Consider the following 27,609-nt stretch of genomic DNA (forward strand, 5'->3'; position numbering starts at 1 on the left):
AGGAAAAGCAGGAGAATCTGTATGGTGTAATTTATAATTTCTTCAATCCTTATACTCCACACCAAACAGATCTTCGGCAATGTGCCCACTACGCACGTTTTGCTCCGAAACCGGATCATCCTCAGGAGATGTTTATGTTTAGGAATAATTGTAAAGTGACAATTATTCATTGCAAAGTCTTAACAATTATTCATTGTAAAGTCAACATCTCCTGAGGATGCTTCGGTTTCGGAGCTAAGTAATATTGAGGGGAGGGTTGGACTTTTTGAAGTAGTTTAGTCGTAGTAAAAACTTCATAATATACGCGGTGACAACCATAACATCAGCAGTATTTAAATTTAAGTCAAATGGGTTACGGATAACTTTAGACTTATTAACAAGGGGCTCATGTGCTCGTAGTCCTAAAGGGCCCGCTTGGAACCCTCGACGGCCGAAGCTCGGAAAATGATCACCATCATCAATAATCCAGTATCAGTATTGAGTTACTGCAATGCAAAAATGGCACTGTCACACTGTGACAAAAGTGTCTACTATTACTGCAAATTAAGAAAGTCTTGACTTTGACTTTAGGCATTCTGCGAAGGACTGTGTGTGACAAATTCAGGATTATACTTTCATTTCCAAAATCTTAGTTGATCAATGTTTCCAACATACTACTATTGGCTTTTAAAAAAGTGGTACGTACTAACCTTTTCACAAGTTGTTTCCGTAGAACTGTCGTTAGAATTGTTTCATTTAGTCTAGTAAGAGATTAGTGTGCGACAGAATTGCCATACTGGACATAAAATCTACCAGTAGATTGCAAAGAAAATTGAAAATAGTTGAATTTGTTTAGCATCAATGTTAAGGCTTTAATGTGTACGAAAAACTCAAGGAAAAAATCAACATCTAATGCGTCAAAGGGTTCATTTAGCTGTCAAACGATGACCGTCTCAAAAACTCTACCTGTAGTAATCGAAAATGAATATAAATCGTTAGTTTAAGCAAGAAAAAAACTTATTCTTAACTTAGGTACGGATCTAAATACATAAGTGACATTTGCATATAATCTGGGGAAGCCAAAAAAATGCGTTTGTGAAGTTGAGTGAAGTCATGCTTTCTTTGTAAAGGATTTTAAAAGCAAATTTATCAAAATTATAACAATGCATTAGTTGAAACGATGTTTCAAAACAATACCAATATACCAAACATTACCATCTAGTATATGGTGCTTTAATTAATTGATTAACTTCTCAGGGTTCCTTGAAAGCAGTTGGCTTTGGCTTTCATCTCACACAAAATATTATATTTATGTTAGAAATGTAAAAATATTCCAGTCCAAATAAAAACCAATTTCAGAATACACTATCATATACTTTGTCAATTACGCAAACAATATCCTTTTAATTTAGAGTCTTAAAATAATTACTCTTTCACTAATATATTCGTTTCCCTTTTTCCTTTTTCCTTTTTAAAATCTCGCCAAATCATCCCAAACGCCCGATGTCACTCTTTTCACCCTATCCTTTTCTTCTTATTTCCCCGCGTCGCTTTAGTCGCCAGTCCTTCCAACTTTCCAACGTGCCAGCACCTTCTTATCAAATATAAATACTCCAAATCCATTACTGTTTTTATCAAAAGGATTCATTTTATTGATTTGCATATAATCTCGTATTGATAATCTAGCTTAGAATGGCATTTATCTGTGACGAAAATTCAAGTCACCTTACAGGAAGAAGAAATCCAACTTCCACCCGTTCAAAAGTGCTTATAAAAATTGACACACTTAAAATAAATAATTTTTGTGTGTATTTGTTCAACTCAACGAAATTTTAACTTAAATGCAATATTTACACATCCAAGAACTGGACGGTTAAATCTAAAGTTGAAATTTAAATCTTGCTATCTCTGACCGTTTCCTCTACAATTTATTTTGGTGAAATCCACAGTAGTCAATCGATACAAAATTTAAACAAACATAAAATTACCCGGTGAGTTATTTTTAAAGTTTATAAATTTAGTTTATCCTAACCTATTGCAATTAATTTTCTTTAATAAAGTTTAAATTAATAAAGCTTCCTCTATTATTTTGATTTTCTCTACCATGATATGTTCGCAAATGTGTGTTACAGTTAACTAAAAGGGTATTAATAATTCCATTAACTAAGTATATAAAAAGTTATGTGTTACACAGTAAAAATATCAGTCGGCGAATATTAAAAATGCATGTGAAACTATACTTATTGTGCACACGATCACGAAGTTTCATTGCAAAGCACTTTGAAATACTTCGCTGAAGGTCATCGTTAGTTAAAGTATAGTATCATTTCATGTAAATTATAAAGAAAATAAACCCTTTTCAAGAAGAAAATAGAATATTTTATTTTATGAAATATGATTAGAAATCTTTTCATTCAAAATAATTTGGAAATTTTATCAGGCGAATTATCGGAACAATTATTCCAGCTATACTTTAATTAAATTATAATAAATATACTAGGACAATGCACACATCGCCATCTAGCCCCAAAGTAAGCGTAGCTTTTGTTATGGGTACTAAGATGACCAATGAATATTTTTATGAATTATATACATAAATACTTATAATAAACAAATAAACACCCAGTCACTGAAAGACATTCGTGCTCATCCTCCATGTTCCAGTTGTGGGAATCGAACCCACGGCCATGGAATTAGAAAGCAGGGTCGCTGCCCACTGCACCAGTCCGTCGTCATTGTAGGTTTTCTTTATTTTTAAACAAAAATTCATTGTACCAATGATAATTTAGATTTAATTGGTATACCTATTTGATCAACCTAAAAAAATTATTTCTACTATTGAATTTTTCTCCAAGTTTTTTTCTATCTAAGTATTTATTCGAAACAGTATCTTTAAATGAAAACGTTTTACGTAGATCAGTTACACACGTTAAATCTTACGTGTTTTAAAGTAAACTGCAGATTTTTACAATCTACAAGTCAACTGTGAGTAATAATAATACAAACATTTAAGGTAGCTGCTGGGTGACACTCGGAATGTTAATCAGGCGTTGTAACTTTGCGCGCATGTGCGTGATGTAATATTATACAATGAAAACGAGAGTTGCAGCGGGAGTGGCGCGAAAATATTCTTTATGTTGCACTCGGTTCCATTCAGCTGACGCGGCCGTGACAGTGCGCGAGTGAGCGCGGGGGCGGGGACTCGCCGCAAAACTAGGTCGCTCACGATGTGTTGTCAAGTTCAAGGCCACGTTAAGGGGGAGGGGGCTTCCGATCGTCCCTAGATGGCGTTGTGCGATTCTAAAAATTTGCGAGAAGAGGTGACGGGTGCGGGGAGGGCACGCGAGAACGAAATTTCGGTGCAACATACGACACGACGACCGACGCTGCACTCGTGTGGCGAACGTCGCGACGCGCAGTACTCTAACGTGAGACTACCCAAATACTAACTAACTTGTTACACTCAGCCGACATGGACTGGACGATGGAGATGGATATGGAAATGGTGCGTAAATTTTAAATTAGATTTTGCTACTAGGCATGAAAGTGTCGATATTCATAATTCTATTATATTTGATTTGGCCATGACCTATCCTAACACTTTATCAACTTACTTTCGGCAAATCAGTTGTACTGATATTTTATATTGCATTCGGTATTACATATATGCAAATTAACTCCAATACCTGTTAATTTTAAAACAGCATTATATTTTAATTCTTAATTATTTTAAGATGTAAATTCATTTTGGTAGTTTCAAACATAGTTCTTTTATTATATATTTAGATTCAGCATCACTAATTAATTTAATGCTTTGTGTGAGTGAATAAAATATTTCGTAATAGGCACTCTAATAAATCCTTATGTGAAGTTGCGTATTGCAATGAATAAGTATTCGCAAGTGGTTAACAATTGACCGACTCGTTTGTCCAAAAATTACCTTCAGATCCTGATCGCTATTCTGGTTCGTGACGTGTCGGCGCGGAAGTCCTTTGAAAGGATCTATTCTCTGGACCTGTTCAGTATTCTTTTAGAAGCGCTTTAGTTTTTTTAGATTGCAGTGCAATGGAAAATAAATAAAACTTATCACAAACAGTTTTCTAAACGACGAGGCCATTTTTCCTAACAATGGCACGATTAGTGTAGGTATCGCAGAGAATATCACCGCTATTTGCTGAAACACCGGTGCTACACGTGCGAAACGCAAAGCGCGTACCGGACCTGCCCCAACGCGCCGTGATCGATCGTCCGCCAGCCATGTCTGTGTCTAGTACTAAGCCTATATAACGGTTTTTTTTTGCCGCACCTATTTCATGCGACTCGATGATGGCGTTTAGATTTCTCAAGGATTTATTCGTATTATTACTACCTACTCGATATAATTCCCTGTCTCATTTTTCTTTGTTCTTACAGTCGTTCAACTTGTTTAGGGACTTATAAATTGTTGAGTATGCATGAATGCATTCAAGGCCGTCTATAATGAATAGCATTCGATTTTAGGTGGACGTCAAGGGCTATGAGAAATTTTGCCTTACCTTCCATGAAATGCTTTAGACAAAGCGGGTTACTGTATTGATAATTACATACTATATTACGACCTGTCTGACGTAATTAATGCAAATAGACGCCCATCGGAAGTAAATAGATTCTAAAAATTGTCTATTTGGGATCGTTCATTCGAGATAATTAGTATCGGGTACCTTCATTGTGTAATCCAATAAGTTTAGAAAAGTAAATACTTCATGTACTCGCTTTCTATGTAAACTGGTTTATCAGGATCTGGCTTGGTTCTGAGTCCTTCTCAAATTTGTCATCGATAAAAAAGTTGCCATGCATAGATAAAAGATCGATGTTGTTATAATTTAGTACAGTTTGTTTATCTATCTAATCTTGTATACACAATGCAAACGATAATAATATGGCCTTGACTGCATCTTTATCTTTCAATCGAAAAATTGCATTAAGTAATGTAAAATAATTTAAAGTTTTCTTCGTTATCAACCAAAACTTTGATTTGGTAATACAGATAATTTTTTTTGGAAAATCAAAGATCCTTTTACAGTATTATTAGCGAACTGATTCCCATAGTCCCTATTAATTGGGACATTATAAAAATCCTTTTCAATAATGGAAATATAATTCATTGCAAAATAAATTTCATATTTCTGTTTGTTTTCTTTTTCATACACGAAATTTCTCAGTGGGGCTCGGATATTTCCTTAAAAATTTAAATTTCTTTTTATAGAATAATTTACGTTTTCTCATTGAATGCTTGGAAAATAATACTATGGAGAGCTACTTCGCGGTTTACAGTTACAGTCGTGTCTTTACTTATAAAATAATAAATCTAAATTAAATTATTCGTGTTCGTCTGTGGGCTGCTTTGAAACCACTTTTCCATAATTCAATTTAACGTATTTTACTGTTATCATTATATGGCAGTAACTTTAAAAATTAAAAATTTTTAGCGTCCGAAATAAGGACTCTACAGCTTTTTTCGGACAGAATCAGTTTGTTTTTATTTATATCTTAGTATGGTTTTAGTTTCATGCAGATAATGCTAATTAAGTTTTATTAAAGTATTCTTTGACATCCGCATATTTTTGGATATCTCTTAGATTGAGAAAATAATCACTTGAGTATCACGCCTAATTCATGTTTTGCCCAGTTTTATATTAATCTTGTTGTTTATTAACAGTTTATTAAGTAATTAGTAGGTTTTTTTTTATTTTCACTTTTCTTTATCCTATAACATTCTGGTCTCTTTGATGCAAATATACACGAGGTCGTAGCGTTAGACCGTTACGTAAACATTCGTAGCCCTACGTCTACGAATACGATATTATGGTGTAAGTATTACCAAGTTCTCGTTTCATTAAGTGCCACTAAATATCGTGTCGTTTAATGATTAGCTGAATTGTAAGTAAATTCAAAAACAAATGTTAAGTTCGTATATTTAAAAGATGCACTATTCTGCTGTAAGGTTTTTGTCAGATAGCGGTTATCCAGCAAGAGTAGCGAGTCCCAACTAGTCAAATTAATGAAATAATTGCTTGTAGAGTAATCTAAATCTTAGTGCAGGATTGTTGTTGTATTCAGCATGCGCTATGTAGATAATACATTTGTATCAGATAGGTCACAAGGCCACGAATATATGGTCACGGACAGTTCATGTATTGATATGAATAATTATTAGACTGTAGTTAATAACTACTTCCGCGGCTAACTTTATTAGAATGTGTTGAAGAAATTATTATTACCTATTATATAAAATACAGAGTTAACTTTATTAATGTTTTGCTCGATATGTGAGACAATGTAACTCTTTTATCATGTGTTACATGCGTTCGTTGTTTTATTTATTAATCGTATATTGCATCATCTAATCGTATTGCATCTTTTAAGTTAGATATAGATGCCTATGGAACATTTACTTATATATTATATAACATCCATCAAAATAGCAAGCAAACCGAGTACATAAAAACCAACGGAATGCGATAGGTAACGTTAAAAATACGCTATTATCACGTCGGCGCCGCGCAGCATAACCTACTAGCGAGCGGGTACCAAATATTAAGAAGCGACCAAATGCTTCAGCACGTTATATATTGCCGGTTTACTCTTTGTTAGTTTCAAAGAAGGCTTCACTGTCTGAGTAATATGTAGTCGACAATTCGCTGGCTTCGTTGAAATCGTATAATTGACATGAGGGAGTAGAAGTGTGGGGGGAAGGGGCTCAAGCGGGAGATTTGGCAGTTGGCCTTGACAATGAACCGGCGGCGCACACAGCTATGATTGTGTACACACATCGCACACACACACATCATTAGAAGAGCTATTCCACGAATGGCCTCTCCCACACAATTATTTTTATATAGGGCTGGCTTATCTAAAATATAGAAAATTCGATGACGTTTATAATAGCTATTAACTATTCGGGTGTCGTACGAGGCGACTAAGGGAATTAAAAGAGCGGTTAGCAGCGTTCTCTGTGCTACTACTACAATCTACTGCGATCACTAACCCGTCTACCCAGTGAGGGGATTATGGGCAAATCCTCGCGGTGAAAGAGGCCTTTAGTTCAGCAGTGGGGCGTTTTAGGGTGTTGTTGTAGTTGTTGTTGTTGTTGATGATGATGATAATGATGATGATGATGATTCTGTAAAATTAAGTAACAAATCTATTTTAAACGATAAAAAATAATCCAAATGAAAGAAAAGAACGGTTTTAAAAATATTACAATACAATAAATATTTTGTAACATGTAGGTATATTTGGTTTATATATATACATAATATAATTCATGTTTAAATAGTTTTTTTTGACTAAAACTGTGCTTTTAAACCAGTTGCAGGTGGACAAACTTTAATTAATTTTAAGGAGCAGTATTTTTTTTTCGAGAGTTATTCGAATAAATTATTCAAAAAATATCAAATCATTTATTTTAAGATATAGACATAAAATAGTGTATAGATACTATAATACATAGTATATTATTACTTATCTTTTTAGGAACCGTTTGTTTTCCTGGCATAAAAAGTCCGTGTTTTTAGGTGAAGAGATTAGCTCTATCAACATTTTAAAAAAGAAACACACACGTTGCCCAAAGTGACCGTAGCTTGTGTTATGGGGACTAGGATGAGAGATGAATATTTTATATAAATAATATTTCTTTTAAGGGTCTAATATAAGCACCATTGAAACCTCCTGTCTGTCTGTTTGTAGTGACTCCGATTCAGAAGGGAGATTCTACCGAGAAGAAGCTGGAAAGAAACTCAGCAGTTGCTCTAGAAAGAAAAGTAAAAAGAAGTATATAAAATTAATCTAGAGTCTAGATTAATTTTTTATAAATCTTTCATATACTCGTACTTATGATGGATGAATTTATAATAGATCTTTACTCTCATAATATTTCCCTAACGCGCCAAAAGAAGTACCTACCTATAACTTCAAGAAACGGCGATGTGGAAACGACATCTGTAACAGGTTTATGTAACATTATAAATGATTATCAAACTTTTGTCTGAGAGGTGCTCTCTAGGAGGTACTAGAGTACTTTCAGTGAAATCAATTTCTGACAATCCTTATTTATCTTGACATTAAGTACGTTCCCAAATTCTCTTAATATCCGCCCGAATATTTCAGAACGTAATTTTGTTATTAAATGTCTCGTAATTAAGTTAGTCATCGGCAACCCTATGGCCAAAAAAGCGTTGCGAGACCGGCGGCCCGGCGCGCCGACGCCGCTGCGTGCCTGCCCTAACACAACGTATACATCAGTGGTTCTTAACCTTCTATTGATCAGGAACCTCGCGCCATAAAAATAGGGTCCATTTCGTTACTAACCACCCCCTCCCTTTTAGACTCGGAATACAATGCCGGCTTGTTCCTGTTAATTTCATATTTTATATTGGAATAGCTTAAGTTCGCGTCAAACAGTGCAATATCGTCCTTTACTTTTAATGAAATAACGGCTTAAGCGTTTAAATTCTATTCTATTTCGGAATCTATCTTGGATTGTTTAAATAAATCTCGAACTGTGAAGATACTCGTGTCTTTATTAAGATTGGGTATCATAAGTGGGCAAAAAATCATTTCGGTCTCAATTGCCTATATATATACGCTTATTAGTCACAGGTATTGTCATGTCATGAAGACTATTTAAAAAGCTTTTTTTTTTATTAACAACTTTTTCATTCCCTTTGGTTTACAAGAAATGTTTTGCAATCCTCCTTCTTAATCTATCTTTTTTTTCTTCTTTATTTTCGTTGATGAGATAGCATCATTTGTAATTATTTTTTATCATTACATTTAGTGTTAGGATCGATACTTATTATTTTAAAGAGTCATTAATTATTTGCTATTTAATTTATTTCTATGCATTCTACAAGTGCCTTATAACTTAAATAAATATGAATATTTCTTTAGTAGGAGTTGTTGTAGGTATTATGTAGTCAATATACAACGTGATATCATACAGTGTAATATTATTCGTTCGCTTATTATTATTTAGTACTTGGTAGGTATATATATTTGTAAGATTGTCGTAAAATGCAGGTTGGCCTTCGGTAGTTTATAAAACGCTGCATGCCATTAAAAAGGAATTGATTTGTAGATTGATGGCCTAAATGGTTCATGTGTAGTTTAAATTTTTATTTATATTCATGCGTTTTATTTATATTTCAAACTACGTTGTTGTTGATCTATTTTTTATCAGTGGACGCTATTCTATTAATCCCTATCTCTATCCCTACTTCCCTACTAATATTATAAATGTCAATGTAAGTTTGTTACGTTTTCACGCAAAAACTACTTAACTGATCCTCATGAAACTTTGTACACATATTCTTGGAAGTGTTAGAAGTAATATAGGATACTTTTTATCCCGACATTAAGCTCGGTTCCTTTGGGAGAGGGGATGAAAGTGTTTGACGATTTTACACCATAACTCCGACAAATTTTAGCCGATTTAAATAATTATTTTTGTACTATAGAGGTTATCGTACGTGTATAATTTCGCCCAAACTTTGTGTAGATCTGATGAATGTGGTTGGAGATAGAGTACAGAACTCCTCAGCGGACCTAGCGTAACTGAATACTTTAAACTAACAATAAATTGAATGCCACATCAAAAAACATAATCAAACGCAGACGGTTTGATTTTGTTTCTTGAAGTCGCGGGCAACAGCTAGTTAAATATATTTTTGCTCTCTGAACTCTCTCCGATGAAAGGTTTAACTATGTTAATTAATTCTTCGCCATGCGCGCAATAGAGCCAACTGTCTTAAAAAGGGGTAGGTATCTAAAAAAAAAGCTCTTCGCGTATTAACGTAAAGTTTTGGGAAACGATAACTTAATTTGGTAACTGTTTTCCGTGGAGCCCAGGTAGGATTCCTTTACAGTTATCTAATTCGTTTCCCCGGGCTACAAGATTTCAGTTCTAATAATTGATACTTATCTGCAAAAAAGTTACAGTAGCAATATACTGCAATAAGGTTATTAAAGTAATTAAATAAATAAATATACTACGACAATACACACATGGCCATCTAGTCCCAAAGTAAGCGTAGCTTGTGTTATGGGTACTAAGATAACTGATGAATATTTTTTATGAATAATATACATAAATACTTATAACATACTAGCTGTTGCCCGCGACTTCGTCTGCGTTTGATTTTGTTTTTAAAGTATTCAGTATCGCTAAGCTTTAAATGAGTATAGTAGTATATATATATATAACATGTGACTGCCAATTAATTATAGACAAATAATTTGATATAAAATAAAATTGCGACTATAATTAAAGATCTAAGCTATCCTATCTCTTAAGTTGGACCAGACTGCTCACGGTGTACCAATTTAATTTTAAATCGGTTAAGTAGTTTAGGAGTCCATCGCGGACAAACATCGTGACAGGAGATTTATATATATTAAGATAGATAAACACCCAGACACTGAAAAACATTCATATTCATCACACAAATATTGTCCAGTTGTGGGAATCGAACCCACGGCCTTGGACTCAGGAAGCAGGGTCGCTGCCCACTGCGCCAATCGGCCGTCAAATGATTTATAATTAAATAGCTGTTGCCCGCGACCTCGTCTGCGTTTGATTTTGTTTTTTAATGTGGCATTCAATTTAGTTGTAGTTCTAAAATAAATTAAAGTATTCAGTATCGCTAAGCCTTAAATGAGGAGTTCTGTCCTCTATCTCCAACCACATTCAGATCTACACAAACTTTGGAGAAAATTAAACACTTATTATAACCTCTATAGTACAAAAATAATTAATTAAATCGGTTATAATTTATCCTATATTACTTCTAAAACTTCCAAGAATATGTGTACAAAGTTTCATGAGGATCGGTTAAGTAGTTTTTGCGTGAAAGCGTACCAAACAAACTTACATTCACATTTATAATTATAAATAATTTAATTAATTCAATTGTACTGAAATAAAAGAAACAGTCCATAAAAGAAACATCGAACTGAGTTAACGATAAACGTCCGACCAACCAACGCGTAGTCAATACTTGGCGTCGCTTCAGGAAAATTTACTGGGCAACGTTTATTCGTTGCCCGTTATAAAGGTACTGCAGTTGTAGGGCGTTCATTCGCTACAAGCGTGATCATACGGTGTTGAAGGGACCAATCTGAATGAAGAAGAGCACGTGGTATTTACGGGGCGGCGCGTGCGCTGGTGGGGCGAGCGTGCTCATAGCGTACGCAATGCGTGAACAGTGCGTAACTGTCGCCACAGTTATCATACGCGGTTACAATTTGCCGTTTTCACGTCCACAGTGTTATTTACATATCTTTTGGACTATTAAACCACGATTTAAATTAAACACCTTAAAAGTCTTAATGAAAGTTTTACCTTAAAATTTATAATTTCCTCTGAGTTTGCAGTACTTCGCACTACACTACAAAATTAGGTCAAAGTGAATTGCGAATTGCAAAATGTGTACGGTAGAAGCTGCATGGAAATTTTCAACTTATCCTATACAAGTGGATTTAATTACAAAAAAATATGTGAGTGAAGTTGAAGTATATTAAAGTGCGTGTAATATTTATTTACTTCAGGCTCTAAAATCATGAAATAGAACTTAATTTTAAATAGACTCTTTGAAATTCCGAACCGTGTTAAAAGTAATGAATCCCGAATCCCAATCCAGTTTTCAGGCTCTTTAAATATTCTTCTGAACTATTGAACTAATGTTAAAAAATACTCTTTCATCAAATAAGAAAACTTATTTTTACGCTTCATAAGGAAAATATGATAGAGTGTCTTTGTACAAAGTTATAATTTTACATTTCGAATAAATGAAGTCCATAGAGTTTGTTATTTGAGTTAGGGAGTTCTTTGTTATATTTTTTTTTTTTTTATAATCGATGAATACAAAGCTTTCTATAGTCATAGAAAGCTTTATATTTACAGTTAAAATAATAATTTCTTGACGGTAGACCAAATTCTGTTGCCTTTTATACAAGGAACGACCTCCGCGCTAGCTACAGAAGTCCCTTTAATACAGACCAAAGTATGCAACAAATTTTGTAGAATCATGATACTATGTCTAACCTGATGATAGTATATTTTTTATCGATACATATAGCGAAAAACCTGTTACCGCAATCATATTTATGATATTTATCAGCAGGTTTTTGCGATTTGTGGCACACAAAAGGTACAGAACTAATATTAATTGGTGGCAACGAACTGTGGTTGGATTTTGTTTTTATTTGCAATTAACTAACTTTTTTGGATATCGTTGATTTATAATGATTTTATCTTTTATTAACCTTATCGCTTGCTTGTGTAACATGGTATTAACCTGGGTTTTTGTTATATTTCTTTAGAACAAATTAAACCAAAGAGTGTACTCTTCGGTTATATTTTCAAATAATTCATGTTCTGATATGTCAGTAGGTATCAATAAATAACACAACCTGTTAGCAATAATACAGGAGTTTCGCACATTACTCATCAGAAATAAGGCTGCTAACATAGTTTCTGCGTTATAGTTTAAAAGTAATGTAGACTATGCTTCGACACTTTCCGTGATACTCTGATTCCGAATTTGCATTCGAGATTGTCCAATCAACATGTTCAATGAATGGATTAAAAGCATTTCTTAGTAGTATCAATATTATCCTCAGCCTATTATGCCCGATTTCAGTAAACCTAGGCATCGCTTAAATCGAATGCATTATGATTTAGGCGATTTCTATATAAAAAAATCGTTTCACCAATTCTTAGACGATAACTATTGGTTGAATTATGCCTCGGAATCACCTTGATTAGGCGTTACTTATTTGCCTAAGCATTGCCTAGTTCATCGTTAGTGATAACGGGCATTTGTGTCCCACTGGACACAGGCCTCCTTTATCGCAGGAGGGAAGGATTTAGATCTTATTCCCATCCACGCTGCACCAATGCGTGTTAAGCATTATTTTCGCATGTCGGTGATGGTAAGCACGAACGAAGGTTTACCGTGCTCGTTGATCTAGTTTAAGCCGAACTTTAGGCCGTCTACCAGTGCGGAGTATTCAGCCTACGAGTGCGGGGCGGTAAAAATTTGCATTCGCATGTCTATGAGCCGGGTCAAAGAATTGAGTGTCATTTAAGGTTGTGTTCAATAAATTTGCATAGAAAATAAGTAAAACTGTTTTGTTAAAAGAAATATGGCATAACAAATTCCTAATGAATACGAAGCTCTATTTAAATGCGTTGCGCGTCGCTAGCCAACAGCCGGTTCGACTCGTCGCGTGAGATGTTCCTCACAAAAAACATATTTTTAAATGATCTAGGACTTGAGTGTTAGTAGGGAAGGTAGTGCGACGAAGAACTGCCGAACACGCTTCGCAAGTCGTTGCGTAGGTCGGGCGCGGTGTCGACGGCCGCGCAATGTCACCCGGTGAGCTGCAACCCTCCCGCCCCCCTCCCAACGAAGTCTGCGTAAATCAACCGCCATCTATCGAATCATTTCCGATTAGCAATTGTGCGGCACATAGAATCAAGGATATTTAAACTTAGCCATTACCCATACTTACTTTTCTAAAGCATGTTCTACCATTATTGGCTTATTGTACCTGCTTCTTTTCTATAATCTATTTTTTTGTTTTTTTTTCCGTATATTGTCAAGTGCCATCTCTTTTCATGTCAACCCTATTAAAATGCGAAAGTGCATTTGTTTGCTTGCCCGTTCACCCAGTAATAGGTATTTTGAACGCAGAGTTTGTGAAATTTCTACTTATTCCCGAAAAAATGCAGGGTTTGTTTGGATAGATCATAGCTCTAATACATATATACCTTTATACTTTTTCTTTGAACCTGGTTTTGAAGTATATTTGTAGAGTATAGTTGTTTAATTTTTTATGCAATAGTAACGAATTCGACACTATCAAAACTTTATACGTAGAACTAGTTCAGGATTCGTGTGGCACGCATGTTTTGAGTATGTTAACTATACAGGACTAAGTTGAAGACGCTTGCTTCGCATTAGGGTAGGTCGAACCATCGTTATATAATGTGCGTCATGCCACATCGGCAGGTGTTTTAAATGTAGCGATTGTCCGCGTTGTTATATCCGGCAAAGATAACTACTACCATGTCTGGTGTTAAAGTGTATGTGATAAGAAAATAGTTGTGTTGGTAGTTCAATTCTTTTGCAATACTACGAAACGAATTTTAGTTTTCTAAACTTGGTCCGCAGAAATGGTCCAGAAATTTGTGTTACGTATATCTTGATTATGGGACTAAGTTTAAGATGCTTGCTTCGCATTAGGGTAGGTCGCACCATCGTTATATAATGTGCGTCAAGCTACATCGACAGATTCTGTGATTGTAGCGATAGTCGCATTGTGATATCCGGCATGGGTACCTACCAGCACGCCTGGTGTTTAAGTATATGCTAAAAGACAAGGTGGTTCAATTCTTTTGCAATACTACGAAATGAATTTTAGACTTTCAAAACTTGGTCCGCAGAAATGGTCCAGAAATTTGTGTTACGTATATCTTGATTATGGGAACAAGTTTAAGATGCTTGCTTCGCATTAGGGTAGGTCGCACCATCGTTATATAATGTGCGTCACGTTACATCGGCAGATTCTGTGATTGTAGCGATAGTCGCATTGTGATATCCGGCATGGGTACCTACCAGCACGTCTGGTGTTTAAGTATATGGGGCAAAGTTTAAGATGCTTGCTTCGCATTATGGTAGGTCGCACCATCATTATATAATGTGCGTCACGCTACATCGGCAGGTGCTTTGAATGTAGCGATCGTCCGCGTTGTGATATTGGGTGCTGTCGGTCGTTAACCCTCCGCTATCTGCATTATTTAGTTCGACTCAATGTCGACGCAATGTCGAATCGCTAGAGTTCACAGACCGAGCGCGACGCCGCAACCGCGCGCCTTACCGGCCGCCTTGTTCTAGCTAATTTTTATCGCCCCTCGCGGCTTAAATTTTGATCGTACGAATATATTAGGTTTTTTTTTTCAAAAGATTTCTGAGACGTATTCACGAGTATAAACAATATCAGAAATTAAAATCTATAGTTTCTAGACGGACCTAGCAATAGATTAAATCTTTAGTTTTAAAATTTTTATGATGTTAATTGTTAAGTGTGAGGAGAACGCATTGACCGATTTGTTTTGTTTTTGGACTAATCCCCGTAAGGTTGTTTAAGAAAATAGAAGAATATTTGGAAATACAGGAATGACTGAAAGTGCTTAACTCTTTACAATTTGTGGATTAGTAGACTTCACACACTTTCGATAGGTATGCTATAGCAAGTGATATATTTTGAAAATCCTTAAATTCATGTGTTATTAGTGTTGTTGAGGTAGTAAACAATGTCAGTCAGTAGGGATTTTAAGACAATACATTTTTGTACTATATTGCCATACAATGGAGCAGCATTGAGGGTCTGTGCTCAATTCCACAGAGATTTGCGCTTGAGAATTACACCTTTGAGTTTCTAGTTAATACATCTGTTAAAGCAAATCGAAAATGGTAGTAAACGATGACGTAGCAGGTGGCACGTTTAAATCGCCGTGTACCGTTTTGGAGCTCCGCAATCGCTCCGCACCACTCCGCACTCGGTCTGTAGGCTGTGGGTCGAGTCGACCTCGATCGCGCGGAAACAGGCGCGGTCAAGGCCGCAGTCTAGACGCACCCCCCTCCGCGCACCCCCACCCCACTTCTAAACCCGCTTGTCATATCCCCCACTATTTATTTTTACCTCACAGCCGCCGCCGCCGAATTTGCCTGGGCCAAGCTTTTTGTAGGCGTGCGAACCTGACCTACCCATACATAGAGCTATGTATGTATGACGTCTAGCCGGAGCGTTAACAAAGGCTGCAATCATTCTGTTCTCTATGATGTTTCTGACATTAATCACGGCGTTCGTTAAAAACAGCCTGCGGTTAAACTTTGATAAATTATTAAAGGAACTGATAGTTTTTGAAACATATAATTTTAATTAGTTTCAAAGTATACGGACGGTGGGCAGGTACATATTTCTAACGCATTCGTGATTGACGAGTAATAAAAGTTATGGTTAAGTGGAACATAGCGACTGGAATTTTTAATCTGTAATTTGTTGTAACTACGCGTGGGTAATATAATATATTGGTATTAATTTAGGAGGGGGAGGAGATAGCGTTTTAATACCGTGGATGTTTTTATGTAAATAAAATAAGAATGGTCCCATAATAGTTGTAAGACTATCTAGTAGGTTGAACTGGTTCAAACCACTGATGCCTAACTAAGTGTAAAACACGTATTAAAGGCGTCAATGCTCTCCTCTTCATGATTTGTCTTATGATCCATCCACAACAGGATCATTACTAGCCTATTAACGTCTTACTGCTTAGAACATAGGAGAGAAGAGATCTGTGTTTAGAACAACTACCCACCGCGCTCCTCCAATGCGGTTTGGCTGAGTTTAATGATTATTTTTCCATGTTATTAAAAATAGCCAGAGTCGAACGCTTAACCTGCTCTCCCGGGGGTTATCCCAATTTTCTAACTCCAAGCTGGTGGTACTTAGATTTCTGTCTTATTTCAAAATTCACGCGGGCATCAATATATAAAAGTTTATACTAACCTTTGTACCAACGAGGTATATATTTGACAACAGAATATGGTATGATGAACTTACATTTTTCTATTTATAGCAAATAGTTTTTAATGCACGTGCTCCCTATGTTCAAAAAGTTGGATTTATTTGTGCGTTTGTGGGCCATAGTGCGATGACAGTGTGTGTGTGTGTGTGAGTGAGTGTAAGCGGGTGCGTGATTGAGTTTGTGTTCAGTATTATGTAAATGTAAGCGATGTAACAATCACATACATTTAATTACCATACGTTAACTATTTATCTACCTAACTACCTCTTCTTCTTCTTCGTCGAATTCTTCGTTACTGAAGGTCGTGTCCGGATTCAAGTTCCTTCGTTGCGTTTTTTATTACTAGCTTCTTGTAATAGGAGCTACTTTGCCTGGTCAGAACAGCGACGACGTGATCGGTCGCTTGGTCTTTCACCCTCGGCCTCGGGCAATATGTGACTAAAGTAACTAAGAATATTTTTGGAACAAAATGTGGAGCGCCTGGATTCATAGTTGCTCCTGGACTAATAGGTTTGTTCCCCTAGCGGTCCATGGTTGCATCCTTCTCCAACACCACATTTCAAGTTACCTATTAAAGTATCATCATTAATATCATCATATCAACCCTACCAGCCCACTACAGGGCACGGCCCTCCCGCAATGAAAAGGGGTCAAAGCCGTAGTCCACCACGCTGGCCCAGTGCGGATTGGTGGACTTCACACACCTTTAGAACATTATGGAGAACTCTAATACATGCAGGTTTCCTCACGATTTTCCTTTACCGTTGAAGCAAGTGATATTTTAATTACTTAAAACGCACATAACTTTGAATTATTAGAGGTGCGTGCTACGTTACGAACTCGGCCGCCCGAAAGTAAAGTCGAGGTCCTACCCACTGGTCTATCACCGCTTTGTGAACTGTATTAAAGTACATTAGGTATTAAATTAGTTTTCAAATGTTTGAATGCCGTAGTTTTTATCGCTGTGAACCGAAAAACTGAAATCGTCTGTGTCCAGTTCGCGTTATTTTCATTATAATCATATTATCGAACAAAGAACGTCTATCGTTCAACTGGCTAAAACATTGCGCTTTGATAAAAATGTGGCAGTGAAGTCATCGGTGGCGACCGCCGGCGAATAACTAATGTGCCGACCTTGGGCAACAGACCACACGCAAACATTGCATATTATATAGAACTGTCTAATTTTTATCTCGGCAAGTGCGCTGACGGAAATGAAGCCCAAGATTGATTTTAGATAAGGTGAGTAGACACCTGGTTAGACACCACTATGCTTACGTATCACTCGGCTTAACAAAATTACGGAATTTGTAAACGTCATCACTTCATCATCATCACTTCAACCAATTGAAGTCCACTGCTGGACATAGGTCTTTTGTAGAGAGTTCCAAAATCCATTGTCCTGGGCCACTTGTTTCCAGCGGCTCCCAGCGACTCACTTGACGTCGTCTGTCCACCACGTTGGGGGCCGACCAACACTGCGTTTACCTGTACGGGGTCGCCATTCTAACACCTTGGAACCCCAACGTCCATCGGTTCTCCGAGCTCTGTGCTCCGCCCATTTCCACTTGAGCTTTGCAACTCGCTGAGCTATGTCGGTAACTCTGGTTCTTCTACGGATCTCCTCATTTCTGATTTGATCACGTAGAGATACTCCCAACATTGCTCTTTCCATCGCCCGCTGGGTGTTTCTGAGCCTTCTTATGAGGCCCATAGTAAGCGACCACGTTTCGGATCCTTAAGTCATCACTGGCAACACGCACTGTTCGAAGACTTTGGTCTTCAGGCACTGAGGGATTTTGGACGAAAAGATGTCTCGAAGTTTCCCGAACGCTGCCCATCCGAGTTGGATTCGGCGGTTCACGTCTTTCTCAAAATTGGACCTACCTAACTGGATCGTGTGTCCTAGGTATATGTACTCGTCTACAATTTCGAGTGCAGAGCTCCCAATTATTACTTATTATTGTAAACGTATCACACTGATATTCCCAATTCTTTGGTGGTGATATTGGTACGACTGCTTGCTGTAGCAAGCACAGCTACCTGGAAGCAGAACCGTGCTCTGTAGAGCACGGGTCTCAGAACGAGAAGGGTTCAAGGAGTAGTCCACCACGCAGGCTAAGTGCGGATTGGTAGAGTTCAATCCTTTTCCATGTGAAACTTTGGAAAGTTATATATACATACCATAACCAACCAACACGGCGTAAGCTAGGAATAACTAAGATTTTAAAGTGGCTAAATAAAACCCGCGTTTAAATTTCATTATTTGTGTTTTGTGGATTGTTACAGCCTTTATATTTTTCGTTTCGGTTTTCAATTTTGTGATATTATATGCTTCAGTTTAGACCGGCCTCGAAGATACCCAGTTTGCTGCTTAACTTCTTAGTAAAGTCGCGGTAAATCTATAAGTACGCGTTGTAGATCGGTTTCCTGCATGTCTTTTGCTTGTGCTATAGATATAATTGTTTTAACATGAAGAAGAAGACCAATCTTCACACCGAAGTTGAAAGAAAGGAAATGCATTTTAGTGCAAAAGCAAAAGAATAATTAAACAGTAATAAAAAAATATTAAAGCACAAAAGGCGGCCTTAACACTAAGAAGCGATCTCCACTAGGTATAAGTTAAAAATTGCATAATAGGGTTAGGGTGTACACAAAAGTATTTATAGAAGTTGGTGTGCCACGTAAAAAAGATGGCGCAAATTGGCGGATTCTTATAATGAATACTACTTTTTTATAATTTGGGATTTTGTGAAGTATAAATCAAGTTGGTAAATTACACAGCCAATTTAAACTTAAGCAAAAAAATTTATACAAAAACTGATGGAGGTTTTTTACCTCCTTGGACGAACGATAAGTCTTTTTTTAAATATTTGTGTACTACATTTGGATTCTAAGTTCAAATGTAGCTAAAACATGTTTGATTGGTTTTCCGTTTTCTATATCCGATTAGAAGGAAGTTTAATTTAAAAATACCACCCAAACGTATACCAAAATATTCATTCAAATCGGTCCAGCCGTCTAGGAGGAGCACGCACACAAGAAATATATATAAGGATATACATATATTCATATATATGTTTTATTTAGCTTCAGCGTTTAATGCAGCTCTTATAATGGATATCCATTTTTTATGAATTTATTTTAGAGTTATTAAACGTACGTAGTTTTTTTTCAAATCATAGATGTTCTTCCGGTGCTCTAGATTTTTGAATGTTATGCATATTATGTTTAAGCACTCCGCCATTGTAGTTTAGGGGCACTTAGCAGAATTGTCAACGGTAAATAATAATTCCTAAACGTCTCAGGTTTGGGCGTAAAATATTTAATTATACTTTATTATAAGTAATACCCATCTAAATTAGGAGGAGTTAGTGGACAAACGGACGCAGGAACCGACTTTGTTTTATACTAAGTAGAGATGCAAATAATTTTAAAATAAAATGTATCACTACGTTAAGCATATAATAACCCATTTGTGCAAACTACAATGAACCCGCATCACGCATTAAGCCGATATTGTCACGTCTGTTAGCTCAGTCTTGAACGCGTGGCAACTATCAAAGCGTCCAGTGGCCATACATGTGTAATTGCCAGCGTTGACTTTATCAAAAAAGCGATAAAGATAACGCATGGAAAAATACAGCTCTCTGAATATCTAACTAAACTTCGTGTTGAGGTAGGTCTCGTTTTTATAAACAATACAGCGTCGCGACGCTGATTTTTTATTCCCTATATCCTCTGTTATGCTTACGTCAAAACTGATTAGACAGTCAAACTTATGTCGGTCTATTTTTATCGTCACCACGCATGATAAACATACTCGTATTATGATTATTTCTTTGAACGTGTATTAAATTCAAATTATCTGGTTGCCATGCTGTGTAAAATGCGTAGTTTTTAAACTCATTGCATTTTGCTTAACAATTTTGACAGAATAATATCAGGATCTTTTTGCATTTTACTTATATGGAAGTGGATTAGGTGGAGGTATTTTCCCATCAATCGGTGGCCCAGGCTCAGGCTGTAAAATAAATTTAAATGTGCGATTACTTATAACTTTTTGTCCAATTTATCAACACCTAGTAAATTGTTATAAGTTTGACTATAAGCTACCATTATTCTCTAATCAAAGAACGTTACGACGCTACGTCTGATTAATTTGTTACCTGACATTACCGCAGCAAGGGAAGTTTATTTACATATAATGTGATAGCATCCCTTATATAGGCCTTCATTTTGATTCAGATGGTGTTTGCAAAGCACGTTCGAAAGCTTTAAACCCGTATGTTTTTAGAGACTTTACCGTTCGGAAGGCAGATTCTGCCGTTAAGAAACTCAGCAGTTGTTGCTTTTCTGCATCATTATTTTAAAATTGAACAATCATTATTCAACCTAGTGGCGCATTGAAACCTGAAGGCGAAGCGGTTTGCTTCTAAGCGAGCTTCGTTCTAAGCGAGCTTCGTTCTAAGCGAGCTTCGTTCTAAGCGAGCTTCGTTCTAAGCGAGCTTCGTTCGTGCAACCGTAGTGTCAACCTTATTGGGTCGATTTTGATAAATAATGTGTAATATATAGCGTTCAAAATGCACAGACTATATTATGACGATGTGATTTGATAAGCTATATGATTAATCTATTATGAAATGGCAGAGAAAAATGCGCAATGACGAAATATTAGATTTATTATTTATATGAATGAGAATTATACAGTATACAGATACCAAAGGTGAGGTCCTTTATGAACTCGAAGAATAAGATACCAAAAATTTTCAATTTCTACAGGAACGAATAGTAAGGTCGATTTTAGGGATCCATGTAAAATTTAACCTTTATCAGATGTAGCTATAAAGGTATTAGGTACGTCTTTATCTTACGCGTACGAGCTGAATGAAGGAACTTCTTCAGGAAGCAGTCTCCTCCTTGCAATTTTTTTCAGTGTGTAGGCGTATAATAGTATCTAACAAACAGAACTAATTATTATGTATGGATTACACTAGCTTTCCCGGATCTTTAACTTAAATTTAAAAAATAAAAATTTCCTATTCTTATTCGTTAATTATTCACAATTTATCTTTAAAAATTCATTGAACTTGTATGATCCACCAGTAATTAACATAAAAATAAAGAAAGAAGGCTTTTCACGCGTTTGATGGTATATTTCGTTTGAAATAATAAATAAATTCTCGTAGATGTTTGGGTAAATATTCCCAAATATTCGGCTTCCCGAATTTTAAATGCTTGAAATGTACTGGTGGGGCCAGTACATTTCAAGAATTTTAAATTCGGTTTTAGTCAAAATCTGTTTTAGAAGATAAGGCTAAACTAGACGTTAGAGAAAATCCAGTGAAACCAAGAAGAAGAGCCTCATCATTCCAAAATGGAAAATAACAACCGTTCGGTTGAAGTTGAGTGTCGGATACCAAATCACTAACCACTTGGTATCCGACACACGACTTAAGGCGCGTCCCTGAACATATAACCTTGAGTATTTATTCCCTCTGTGCCGCAATACCCTTCTTATAGAGCAACGATTGCATATCATCTAATTTTATTGGCAAAAAAGCTAAATGTCCATTAATTAATCCATTGGTGTTGTGCAAACATCTCTAAACGAAACTAAGTTAACAGGTCTGAATGCAATGCTGACTTTTCACTATGTTGGCCGTAAAAAGGATGGCACTGTTTTCAGATTTATCAATTTAGTTCAGTTTACATATTTGTGAATGCCACAACACTTTCTATAAGTGTTAGTTACGAATAAAAAAATTGGTTGCCTGTAAAGTCGGTATACGGGCGAAAGTTTTACGTGACAACGACTTTGAGTGGTAAAATAATTTTAATGTGAATATTCATTCGTATAGTAGGAAGAAGGATGAAATAATAGTAACAATTTAAAACATTTATTTATACAAAGAATTATATTTAAAACATTAATTTATACAAAGAATCTCGCACTGAATTTCATATTAACAAAATTTTATTTTTACCTTTACACATACATACGTATTTATATACAAATATACATACAATAACTTGCAATACATTTGCGTACAGCGTTTACTACAAAGGGACGCGTGCCTTTCACTTTTTATGTCTGTCTCTCTCGCTCTTAGGCGGGCTAACCATGCCCGAGTGGAAGGGACGCGTGCCTCTCACTCGCTCTCATTGTGAGCGCATAACGTGAGCGGAGCGTAACGCAGTTTCTTGAAGTGTCACCCGGCAAACCAATTTATAAGACGTTGTCACGTCAAAAAAATGCATACCTATGCATGCCTGATACTAATCGTAAGTATTATTCTTATGTCATTAAAAAATATTTGAATCAACTACTATGAAGACATCATATCGTAGAATATTGATTTATTTTATCTGTAGTTCTTTTTTTTGAAGGGTAACAATTTTTCTAAAAATTGTAAATTTAAAAACAGCTCAGGGTTTTTCTTGCGGATTCTCACCTTAAACGTAACGGATGTTTATTTTTCAGTGCTTGCTACTTGTTTAATGGAACCAAATATGTTTGAAATGTTGTTAAGTTTTTCTTTTTACTTAAAGATTTTATAAATCAGTAATATAAAGATTTGACGGCGAAGTAAAAGTTCTTACGATTCATGCGTCACGTGCAGTAATGTTATGTTTAAACAGTAGTGCAATTATTTCTGTACAGAATTGCTCTCTCGCACAAATCAAACCATTTAATTTTTTAGTCTTAAAAATTGTGATTGGCTTTTGGTCTAGAATTGTATTCAATGACGCCTTTTCTTTTGTACGCAAATATCTATAAACTATACTAAATTGAAAGGCTGAAAAGTAATATTTTCACTGTCTTCGTGGGAAAGGTTAATCTACTTTTAGACCTGTCATATTAGTTAAAAGATTTGTGTAGAACTGAACGATTGGGCATTATTATATAACTTTAAAAAAGCACTAATCGACTAATTACGAAATCTCAGAAACTCTTGAAGCTTATATTAAAATCGAATTTATGTCTAAGAATGTAGGCATGAGCAGTGAACAGCTTTTATGAAAGTTCTAAACCGATCTTGTTAAAATTTAGCTCCGAGGTAACTGCGCATTACAGGACAGGATATAGCCTACTTTTAGACCCCAACAAAAACTTCAGTAACATCTTATTAGATGTTGTTTATAGTGAAACGTTAAAATAATATCTGAAAAATAAATGCTACCGATATTTTTTTGATGGGCCACATTTATCACCCATGATTTATCAGTCTGTTTTATAATAAAGTTTTTAGTAATAAAATTTAACTAGCGTGAATATACTCAGTACAAAAATTAAATTATCTGCTACATTCTGTAAGTAGGTATAAAATAGTGGCGAAATAACAAAATTCAACGACTTGATAATAATGTAATTATCTCCTAAGTCCTAGGTTAACAAATATTTAATGTCCGTTGCGTAACGCTATACCGTCTACAAGCCATGTCACTTTTACTTTTCTTATGTTGCTGATCGTTCAGTAATTATATTTGACTGGAGAGCAAAAAAATTGGTAGAACGGAGACCTTGAAATCGATATAAATCGCGTAAGCATGAGAATTTCGGCGTGTTGTGGCGCAAAATAGATATTCATAATAACAAGCGGACTGGTTCATCGACCGCACGCCCGTGGACTCACCTTTGAGCTCAGCAGCTCGTAGATAAATGGCAATTTGGGCGAACGTGGCGCCGGGGCTGCCGAATACTCGTCAACCACGATGAGATTGGGATAGGCTCGTTGTCTAGTATGACAGCAACGTTTCCGTTAAGATTTTACTTTATTGTATTCAATGTTTATATTGTTTAAATTTATGTTTCCTTGGTGCGTAGTCTTTTAGTTTTTAAAAATACGTAGGTGAATGTTTGAATTAAGGTTCAAGGTTTTTTTTATTTTTTAAGGCGTAATGACGTTAATTCTTTAACTGGAACTAAATGGATACAGAGAAAATAAAAACAAAATGATTTGACAAAGGTTTAATTACCCAAAATGTTTTTTGAATTGTAACTTCTGGAATTAAGCTTCTTTTAAATAATTATTTATAACGGGATTCAATATTTAATACTAAGTTTGGAAAGATACCTAAAGACCGTTTTAGTCTTAACTTACTGCCTATAACCTACCTCAACAGATGGGGAATTTAACCCATTTTTTTTAATTGGACTCGTAGCCACTTTGAGATTAGCGCGTTCATGTGTAAGCGGTTCAATTTTATATTATTACCAGGGTGTGGGTCGTAGCGTGTTGTTGTATAACCTTGCTCAATAATCGGGCAATGTACCACAAAAATATTTTTTCTTATCCAACTGGGAGATCTGAAAATTAACTCGTGCAAAACTTTTCAGGTTTTTGGTATTATTTATTCAAGATAGTGTAGACCGTGAAGTGCTCATGCATTTACGCGTGAATTGTTTGATGGAAATTTAGAATTTTGTATATATGTACGTATATACAAGGTATTTTAAAAAGAGAACTTAGTAGCTATTAGGATACTACGTTGTTGTATAAAAGTAGTCGAAAATAAAAAAAATGGCAACCCTAATCACAATTACAATTCGTCTAGTGTAATTTAAACTAAATGGACACATATACTTACTCGAATATGTGCCCATTTGGTTGTTTGTATGAAGTGTTTTAAAATAATCTAGGATTTTTTTTTTCTGTTGTCCTCCTAAAACTTGCTCAGTGACCCCATTTTACTTTAAATGTTAACACAGTTGCTGTCACCATGTAATGTATTTTGAAAATTAAAATATTGTATAGATGTTATAAATTTCGAGTATGCGGGTTTATTTATTTAAATACACGTTATGCATGGAAAAGGAATATATTCTGAACAAATCAGTTTGCGCATAATGAATTTATCATTATGAAATACCGTATATTATAGTATATAGGTCTTGTGTGATAAGCACATACCTACTTTGTTTAAAAAGTCACGCCGGTTGCGTCACGACATTTTTTATCGGAAAGCCGACAATGTCAAAAGTGCGTTGAACCTGTCGCATCCTTGAAACTTTGTCATAAATAGATAATGATTTTTATTTTCGCTATCCGTTTAGGTTTTATCTCAAAGCATCAAATATCTTTTTTATTTCTGAATAATTTATCACCAGAAGGTTTGTGAAGAGTTTAATATGCATTTTACATTCATTCTAGTACTTAGTATTGCAAACTCAAAGTGTAAACTTCTGTGAAGGCTCTAGGATAGATCCATATTTTTTAAAAGATTATAAGAGCAAGGGCTACGATTTGCTCTAGCCTTATTCTCATATTCGAAAGGATATAAAACATTCTTAAAAAATAAAAGCAAAGAAACGTAGTCTAGAAATTGGAAGTCTAAATCGATTTTTCTAGTTTTGCTAACAAGTAATTTGGTGATTTAATGATACACGTAAATGGAATATGGTGTGGTGTAAAAAGCTATTACCGTTAGTTCTTTGTATCTCTATTAAAATATAGATTCTGTTTATCCTTTTTTAAATTAACTATGCAAATTGATTTTAATGGCTTTGTTAAAATCTCTGACTGCCCACGTAAAGGTATAATTGGCGTGCATAGTGATTTAGATTTCGCCGAATTTATATTTGGCCGATGTACTTTTATAATCATCATTCGACGTTAAAAAACTCAAGTTTGGATTTAATGACTTAAACATGACTCATCGTAGCAAAAGATATAGGTGCTTTATAAATTTTGAGAAAGAGATTGACTTTGTGATTTGGCCTAGATTTTTGATTTTTAAATATACTTAAACCGACTCCTAAAATCGTATCTAGGAGGTAATTTCCCTGCATTCGCAAATTTAGAAAATTTATGACTAGCGTAGAGTATTTTTGGAAGTATAAGGTATGCGGAAAGAAGAGTACTTACCTACTTTCAAAATGCTACTTCGGCTGATAGTTACATAATAGTAACAATCAACTTATTAAACAACCACACTAGCAAAATTTCATTTGCGTCAATTCGACAGCTCGCTGTTTTTTCTATTTATAACCCTTTGAAAAGAAATGCGCAATCAGAAAACAACTAAAACAACCAACAATATGACTAGCTAAGAAAGAAATGACATTATGAGTTGGTCTTCCTGCTGTCCTGTGGGGCTAGCATGCGTGCGACCAGAGTTATGTCTACCAATTATCTCGTCTATCTTTATAGAAAAAAATACGAGTAAAGTGTAGAGATAATTATTTGGAAGCGCGTGCTAGCAATGCTGTTCTTTGCAGAGTATAAAATCTCGTGTTAGTAATTGCTGGCACGTTTTCCTAGCGTAGGAGGCTCCCAAAAGACCCGATCGATGTTGTTTATCAACCGATTTCCAAACAATGAAGGAGGTTCTTTTTTATGTTTGTTACCTCAGAAATCCGTTATTTATAAACAGATTTTGAAATCTGTTTATCTTTTGTAAGGATATACTTTCACATTGGTGCCAAAGGACTTTCATCTAATTTGGGTCAGTCGTTTGATAATTGCATATTTAAAAAAAATGTACATATAAACGGATTGCTTACTTAAAATGAAGTCTGTTGTAATATATCTTTTAAGTTCTTATTATTTATATAATAATCAAGCAATTTTAATTGTACTAGCAGCGCTGCTTTGTTAGGACATGAAAGAAGGACTATATTTGGTGTAAGAATGTTCCTGTAAACCTCCCAATTCGATGTTTTCCAGGACCAAAAGTTCGCTACGTTACTCTCCGTTCTTTCAATAACTCCTTGCCAAAAATTAAATCGATTGTTAGGGCGTAAAGGAAGCCACTTTCGCATAATATAACATTAGATGCCTTTAAAGCCTCTACGATAGTTTCGATTGCTTCGTTGCAGGTGCAGATGATGTCCGCCGTCAACGGAGAGCCATTGCTGAGGCGAGTGAAGCAAGAGGCTGAGCCGCCGCCGCAGTATTCTCCAACTGAGCAACATCGTCCTATGGCGGTACTGGAGCCCTGTGCAGTAAGTTATCATCGTCATCAGGCTGTTAATGTCCTACAGCTTGGCACAG

At 35.6% G+C, this 27,609-nt stretch overlaps 1 protein-coding gene across 1 annotated transcript in view; it reads left to right on the top strand.

The window, feature by feature from the left end:
* The window catches only part of LOC120631935 (steroid hormone receptor ERR1), a 50,280-nt gene that overhangs the window by 4,607 nt on the left and 18,064 nt on the right, over nucleotides 1-27,609 (top strand). Inside the window, exons 4-5 of the mRNA XM_039901639.1 lie at nucleotides 3,447-3,484; nucleotides 27,435-27,560. Coding sequence (XP_039757573.1) covers nucleotides 3,452-3,484; nucleotides 27,435-27,560 — 159 coding nt within the window. The 5' untranslated portion in view covers nucleotides 3,447-3,451. The remainder of the gene's footprint in view (nucleotides 1-3,446; nucleotides 3,485-27,434; nucleotides 27,561-27,609) is intronic.

The sequence above is a fragment of the Pararge aegeria genome, chromosome 19, assembly GCF_905163445.1.
Source record: "Pararge aegeria chromosome 19, ilParAegt1.1, whole genome shotgun sequence".
NCBI classification, from domain to species: domain Eukaryota; kingdom Metazoa; phylum Arthropoda; class Insecta; order Lepidoptera; family Nymphalidae; genus Pararge; species Pararge aegeria.